Below are 7,910 nucleotides of genomic sequence, written 5' to 3' on the forward strand. Positions count from 1 at the left end.
GGGCCCCGCTCTCCAGCCAGCCGCCTCCTGGGGTTTCCACAAATATTTACTCAACAAGGAAACAACAGCTTTTGCCTTTCCAGTAATTGTTGCTCTCGCCCCTCCCCCCCGGGGGTTTGGGCTGGGGAGGCCCCGGGCCCTCGCTGGCCCTCCTCCCCTCCCCCACACCGGCCAGTGCCCGAAGGCCAGACGTCCCCTCGGGTGGGAGCCAGGGCTGGGCTCCGGGGAGCCCCTGGGGCTCTGCAAAGGGGGACCCAGGCCCCTCCCCTCCCACAGGGGCCCAAGCTGACATTCCACACGGACCAGGAGTTCCTGCTTTGCGGCCACCTGGGCACCTGCCTCCAAGGAGACTGCAGGGGTCCCGTCCAAGAGGGAGGTTGGGGAGGCTCCAGGCAGGACCTGGGGGGAACGGAGCTGGGCCTGGAGGAGGCAGGGGCCCAAATGCCCGTGGGCAGCAGTGGGAGGCTGGCAGTGGGAGTGGGGGCAGGTGCTGTCCTGGAGTTAAGAATTAAGCCCGAGACCTGAGAAGTGCGTGTGGGATGTGAATCCTGAGCACAGGATCCCCAAGCTGCTTGTCTGGGGGCGATGACCCTCACCTGTTCACCCCTCCCCCCTTGAAGGGTCCCAAGACCTGGGGGTGGGGCTGGTCTCATAAAGGGCTATCAGGGAGAGCTTCCTGTAGGAGGGGGCTTTGAGCCTGGCTGGAGACCAAGGGAGTGGTTTCAACAGATGGAGAGGGGACAGGAGAACCTCCCGGCAAAGGCACCAGCAAGAGCAAAGGCTTAGCGGGTGGGCTGGAGCCCGACCTTGGGTCGGGGGTGGGGGGGGGGGGGGACAGGAACAGCCTGGCCTCCAGGTGCTCCTGGGTCACTGGCGCCACCCCATTCCCAGGAACCCCAGGCCAGGGGGTTGAGGCTTCTGGGCCCCCTCACCGGGGTGGGCACAGACGGGGTGAGGGGTGCTGGGGTGTTGAGGGGTGGGCAGCAGCTCCACGGGAAGACAGGTTGTCCCAAAGATGGGACGCTTGCTCCCCCAGGAAAGGAGGTGAGAGCAGGGCAAGATCAATTTTGTGATCCCACATTTATTAGGAAAAACCTGAACGGTTAAGAGTCAAAATCACACTGTGAAATTCATCAAAGCACAGATTCCAAATCACCACAGATTATTCTGATTTCGGCGAGGCGGAGCAGGCCAGAGGAGGTGGGTCTCGCCAGAGATGGCGGCGCCCGTCTGCTCCCCTGCGGCTCAGCAGCGGGCCGGGGAGGCCACCGTCTGTGTGTCCGTCCAGTTGCTTAGACCAGGCAGGGAGCTGGAGGTGAGGCCCACACGCAGAGCGGGGTTTGGGGACCCTCCCCTTTTCTCCGGAATGGGTAGGAGAAGCTGCCAGTCCAAAGTGGGGGACCTGAGCACCCCCGTTCCACTGGTGGGCGGTCCACCCCCAGTGAAGAGCTCTGGCCACAGCGGTGGACACGTCCCTCCCGTTGGAAGCTGTGGCCTCAGGATCAGCTCCCCACCAGCTCCTGGCCTGAGTCAGCATCTCTGGAGCTTGAGGGAGTCAGGCCCAGGCCCGGGGGCACCTTGATTGGGCCTTGCCCGTGGGCATCCTTTGCTCAGCATGGGCTGGGCCTGCCCTGCCCTGCCTGGCCTGCCTTCCCCCTGGGTCCCCCTGGGCCTGGATTTTAGGCTGGGGGTGGGGTCCTCACAGACCCTGTCCAGGCCGTCCCTCTGTCTCCCCTCAGGAATGCCCCGGGGCCTGCACACAGCTGTACGGCTCCCTGGCCATACATGGGACAGACCAATTGCCTGGGATGCCCGGCCTGACCCCCTGCTGCTTTGTCCCGAGTATCAGGCAAGCAATGGGGGGACCCCGGTCTCAGAGCTGAGAGGCCCCTCCTCCCAACACCCAGCCAAATTCTAGTACCCGCTGGCTGGGAAGAGGCGGTCTTGGCGAGCCCCCCAGCCCAGGCCACAGGGCCCTGTAGTCCCCTGGGTGTCTGGGGCCTTGGAGAGCGGGACTGCTCTCTCGGGCCTTCGAGAGGTGGCTGAGGCCTAGTGGTGCCTGTGCTGAGTGGGAGGTGGGGTGGGCCGGGCAGGGCTCCTCCGGGCCTCCCCTCTCAGGCCTGGGCCCCGAGCCCCCATCAGGAGCCCTTGTCGGGGCCCCCGCGGGGCACGGTCAGCTGTTCGTAGGTGGGCAGCGCGTTGCTGGGCAGGAAGAGCTCGGGGTTGATGGAGCCACCGCTGTGGGGCTGGACCACCTGGGCCCCGCCCCCGCTGGAAGGCCGGCTGCTGGGGGAGCCTCCGTGGTGCAGGGCGAGCAGCTGGTGCAGCATGTCTGTGATGAGCGCCAGCCTCTGGTCCAGCTGTGTCACCTGCGGGGACAGGATCAGAGGTGAGCCGGGCAGTGTGCAGGTGGCCTCAAGGCCTGGGTTCCTTGAGGGCCAGGGGAGGGACGGGGCCTGGCCTTGGTCACGGCCGTGTGCGTGGAACGTGCACGTGCGCGTGTGTGTGTGTCCGTGGCCCCTGTGCAAGTCTGCACGTGTGCACACACGTGCGTGGAGGGAGCCCCGCTCTGCAGCCCTCACCTGAGACCCAGTGGCTGAGTAGGTAGCAGGGCGGGGCCCCTCCCCTGCCATCTACCCCCACCCCCATGCCCACCAACAGGGTTTGTGCCTCAGGGTGCTCTTGTCAGGCCGGGCACAGTCCCCAACTCAGCAGGGGCACCACCATCTTCCCAGCTGAGCCCCCAAACCTGTACCAATCCCCAGGTGTCAGCCAGGGCCACACGCCCACCATGCTTTTCCCAAAGCCCTTTCCCACGCTGAGCACTGGGGCTGCCCACCCCACGAGGTGGGGTCGCCCCACCAAGCTGGAGGGGAGGTGGGTGGAGGATGGACCTGGGTCTGCGGGTACTTAGCAGGGGCTGCTGGATGGCCAAGACGGGGTGGGGCTGGAGTGAGCCCTGGGGGTGGGAAGAGGACCCCAGGGCCCTCAGAGCAGGAGCAGGGGTGAAGCAGACGTCCTGGCATGAGCCGGCAGGAGGCATGGCTCACCCTGGGGCCTGCAGTGCCCTTGGGGGTGGTCCCCCAGGGTCTCCGTCAGAAAATAATACCCGCCTTGGGTACCTGGAACACTGGAAAGACTAGAAATGATGGGGGAGGGAGCGGAGGTGGCCAGATGGTCACCGATAAGGGCGAAGCTGCGAGAACACAGAGCTGCTTCAGGGGAGAGTGTGGCTGGGGGTAAAAGCCCGGGGATGGCTCCGCCAAGGGTCAACGCCAGGGCTGCGGACGGCGGCAGGCCGAGCTGGCTGGGGCCGGCCATCCACCTGGACACACACATGGTCCATGATGTATGTGCTCTGAGCCGCCCTGGGCCAGACTGCCCCAGGACCCATCTGGGCCCCACTGCTGGCGGCAATATCCCCACCCCAGGACCGGACGGAGCCGGGTGCTGGCCAAGCGGGCCGGCCCCGGGGAAGATGCTGTGGGTTGAAGAGGCCACAAATGCTGTGTAGCTGGGTCCCCGGGTTGGCCCGGGTCAGGCTTCAGAGGCGGGTGGGGCAGTCCACAGCCTCCCTCCCACGGTGGACGGTGGACGCTGAGTCAGGGGGAGGGCAGGGCTGGCTGAGGGGGAACAGGGGAGGGTTCTCTCCTGAGTTGGGGCCACGGGGCTCTCTCGAGACCCAGCAGCAGGTAGGGCAGGATGGGGGCTGGATCGTGGAGCAACAGCCCCCCTATCAGGACGGCTGCCTGTGAGGTGGGGCCTGTGACCCACGCCCCCAGCTTCGCACGGTGGCGGCTGCAGCACTGAGGCCAGTGCTGTCTCCTGGGGCCTCCTGGGCTCCCCTGCCCGCCTCTGCCTCCTCGGACTGTGCGGGGGACTGAGACCTCCTCCCCTGCCCCTGGGCCTGGGGACAGGGACAGCTGCATGTCTGAGGCCCCCTCAGCCAGGCCAGGGGGGCCTAACCTATTTTCTCAGACACATCTGATACCGGAGCCCAGGCTATAAAGGGAAGGGGTGCAGAGCTTCTCTGATTTAGCTGGGCTAGAGCCTGGGGCCCTCACTCAGCTCTCCCCCCCCCTGCATTCCCCCGGGTGCCTCCCTGACACCCTAGTCCCACCATATGCTGAGGCCACCCACAGACGCAGGCCCCGAGGCCCCAGGAGAAGAGTCTCGTTTGGGGTCTCTGGCTGGGACCCTTGCAGCCCAGCCAAGGGGGGCTGGGGAGGACCCTCTCCTCGGCCCAAGACCGCCGGGCCCCCAGTCCCACTGCCTGCCTATGCCCTGGGAGACCCGTGGGGGACCCTGCGCGCCTGGTAGCCTGGAACGAGCCTTGCGCGAGGCTGGTGCGGGCGAGCTTCATGTTGCTCCGCTGTGCAGGCCCCGGCTTGGGTATTGATTGGTTTGGCACCAATTAGAGCACCAAATACATTACAGAAGAAAATTTGTGGTTTCATAAATTTTCACTTTATGGCACTTGAACATCTGTTGAAGCCCCCAGCAGGGCAAGTGGGTATGGAAGCCTTTATAGGGTGTTCTTGGGAAAAAAGGAAATGGAAGAATGGCTGGGATTCAGGAAGGGGTGGGGCTGCCGGGCACGGCTGGAGAGGGGGCGCATCCCAGGGGGCTGATAGCACAGCCCCCACTGGGAGCAGGCGGGAGGCTGGCCCCAGGCTGAGCTCGCCCTCAGGGGGCCACCTGGGGCACTCAAGCCCACCTCGGCCCCCTGGGCTGCTGCTCATGGGAGATGGGGTTTTGCGGGGCTCACCAGGCTCCCTGGTCCCAGGGGACATGCTCCCATTAGCCAGACTGCTGGAGGTGGCGGGGGCGCCGGGGGCGAGCTCAGATCTGGGCCGGAATCCCAGAGCCGGCCCAAAGCCTGGGCCTCACGCCTCCCCCTCCTTCTCGCACAGGAGAGGAGTGGGTCTGGGGAGGAGGTTCACATGCCGCCACTGCTGGGACAGGAGAGAGAGCAAGTGGGGCAGCCCGCAGGCCAAACCAGACTCCTGCCAAGGCCCCCCGGCCACCTGCTGAGTCCTTCTGGTCCTCTGGCCACCCTCAGGGTCCCCCTGGGTCTTCCTGGCCCCCTGCAGGGTCCTTCCGCCTGCCCAGCCCCACGCCTGATGGGCGGGGATCCTTGGCATCACCCGCCTGGTCCAGCTTCAGGGCGTGGTGATCACTGGGTGGGCCAAGCCCTGTGGAGCCATGTCTCTCCCCCACCCCGGCCCCCCAACCTTGGTGGCTGACCTCGGTGCCACACACACCACCCGGGGCTGTCTGCTGCTCGTCGCTGGCTCTGGGCTGCCTGAGCTTGCCCTGCACTGCCCGGCCCCTAGGGCCCGGTGATGGCCTCTGCCCGGGTGGGCTTCCGTCCTTCTCAGCGGCTGATCGCCTGTCCCCACAGTGTGGGGCGAGCCTGGTCAGGCTGGTCCAGGAGGCCAAGTCAGATCCCACGCTGAGACCTGGCCGCCGTGCTGTCCTCCCTGGGCCTCAGTTTCTCAGCTGGGAAGTGGGGGCATTCTGCTCCTCCTGTGGGGGGCGTTCTTGAGGATGGAGCAGGACAGTCGTGTAGGAGCCCGTGCCCGCGGGCTCTGTGAGTGTGACTCACACCTGCCACGCTTCTCCAGGGCTGAGCACGTCCCAGAGAGATGGCCCCTGGGTCCCCCCGCCCTGGGTTCTCCTCCTCCCAAGGAGAGCGCCTTTATCTTGCTTCATGTTCGATGGTGACACCCAGTGAGCACTTCATTCGGCCGGAGGGAGCGGCCTGAGCCAACCCCCAGCCGCAGAGAAGTGCGTGCCTCCGGGCAGGTGCCCAGGTGAGGCGCTGTCACCCGCAGAGGAAGGCAGTGCCCGCTCGGGGACCGGGACAGCGTTCCCCGGGAGCCGCTGGGGCACATCAGTTTTGGGGATCTTGGATCTCGTCATTATTTGCAATTTGATAGTGACCAAAGGGCAAGGCCAACAAAAGCTCCCTTGTTCCCTGCCTCCATTCACCAAATTAATAACCATAAGAGGACTCCCGGCCCTCGGAAGAGAAAAAAAGCAATTAGAATAACAGCCAGTTAGAGAGCCCCGGGCGGTGGTGATCAAACCCAGGGCGACGGGATTCCTGTTTGATGTGCTTATGAATTTGTTTTCAAAAGAAAATCTTGAAAAAGAGTCTTTCAAGGGAAATTTTTGCAGAACCTGCTCGGCCTTGATCCCAGCTCTGGACCCGCCGATGGCCCTGGCCACGTGCAAGCCCTGGGCTGTCTCGGCCACACTGGCCAAAGACGGGCAGGGGTGGGGGACACCGAGGCCTGGGGCTCGCGGGGAGGGAGTCCCCTGCCCTGGGGGGCAGCTCGTGGTGCCCCAGGGTCCCCGTGGGTCAACATCTAAAGGGGGAGGCAGGGCTCCTCTTGGGACAGCCCAGGGCCCTCTGCAGGGTCACAGGGCAAAAGACCTCTGGGCTCTCCTCTTGTTTGCAGACTGTGCCGGACCAAGAGTCACTGAGCCGCTCTCGGGAGCAATGCTCAAAATACTTAAACACCAGGCACTGAGCTGGATGCCAGCCCTGGGGCCAAGCTGGGCTGCAGGGAGTTGGGGGTTCCAGGTATGTCATGGGGTGCGCGGGGGCCTGAAGCTCCGGGGAGCCCTGCCCAAGCCCACACACCGGCGACAGGCGCAGGGACATGGCCATGACTGCTCAGTGTGTCTGTGCACAGGCCCGCTCAGTCCTCCTGACGCCCTGCGACACGGCTCTGCCCCCTTCACGCCCCTTCACACACAGCAGGGAGCACGGGAGCGAAGCAGCCAGGGAGCAGGGGTTGCAGAGGGGCTGCTGCTGGCCTATCTCCCCCTTCTGCCCTGGCCACAGGTCTGCGGCACCTGCAAGGCCCAGCACTGCCCAGGTCACAAGCCCCTGCTCCCCGCTGCTCCTGAGCCCATTAGACAGGTGACACAGCTGAGGCCCGGGGACACAGCGGGCCTTGAGTCCCTGGACGCAGCTTGGAGGGACCAGGTGGGGCCTGCTTATAGCCGGGGCAGGTCCAGTGGCCCATGGCAGGGGTGCTGAGCCTGCCACACCTCCACCCCCGTCCCTATCCTGGCCGCCCAGAGAGGGAGCCCCGCGCTGGACAGCTCAGGGCAGAAACCCGCCTTCCCTGTGCAGGGCCCCAGCCACACCTCACAGTGCCCTGGGTGGGCAGTCCACCCCGGCCCCTCCCAAACATACAGTCTGTGAGGAGCCCCCAGCACGGGGCAGGACACAGGGTATGGTGAGTGAATTCTGACCGGTGGAAGGAGTGCCCACTCCCACCCCCATTAGAGCCCGGCCACAGCCTTGGACGACGGGCCTGCTGGACCCAGGAAGGACTCAGGCTGAGAGGTGACACTGTGCCCCCTGGGCCTCGTGGCTGCTCAGTGGGATTCAGGTGGTGGTCCTGGGCCACCCCCCGACCCCAGCCCCCGGGACTCTGGGTTCTCCATCTCCATAGAATGCCATTTCTTGCCCTACCCCTGGCCCTGGCCCTCCCTCCGCAAGCTGCTGGTTGGTGAGGGAGGGGGTCACGGTGACCTGTGACCTTTGCCCCCTGTGTCCTCCAGCACGTGCAGGTGATGCTGAACACCCACGTCTAGGGCGATGGATGTCACTGAGAGAAAGCACCAAGGGGGAGGGGACACCGGCTGCGTCCCGGTGTCTGCTAGACCATGGCAGGAGGAGGGCCACCCTGATGTGAGAGCTGTGTTCTGCTGTCCTCTGACCCTAAGCACCCAGGCTCAGGCTAGGGACACACCCCAGACCCGCACGCTCGATCCCTGGGGACCTCAGGCCTGAACTCAGACCATAAAACCATGGTTTTCCTGCACCTCTGTTGAGCCCTCCGCAGCTCTCAGGCCCCCGGGCTGGCCCGCTTACAGCCGGGGCAGGT

The 7,910-nt window shown here is 65.4% G+C and overlaps 1 protein-coding gene across 1 annotated transcript in view; it reads right to left on the minus strand.

Annotated features, from left to right (window-relative positions):
- Positions 1-1,073: 1,073 nt before the first annotated feature.
- KCNQ1 (potassium voltage-gated channel subfamily Q member 1) overlaps positions 1,074-7,910 on the minus strand; it is a 311,701-nt gene continuing 304,864 nt past the window's right edge. The window contains exon 19 of the mRNA XM_029207933.1: positions 1,074-2,369. Within this exon, the coding sequence (XP_029063766.1) occupies positions 2,139-2,369 (231 nt within the window). The 3' untranslated portion in view covers positions 1,074-2,138. The remainder of the gene's footprint in view (positions 2,370-7,910) is intronic.

This window comes from Monodon monoceros, unplaced genomic scaffold, assembly GCF_005190385.1.
Source record: "Monodon monoceros isolate NGI ecotype Baffin Bay Population unplaced genomic scaffold, NGI_Narwhal_1 Super_Scaffold_7, whole genome shotgun sequence".
NCBI lineage: Eukaryota > Metazoa > Chordata > Mammalia > Artiodactyla > Monodontidae > Monodon > Monodon monoceros.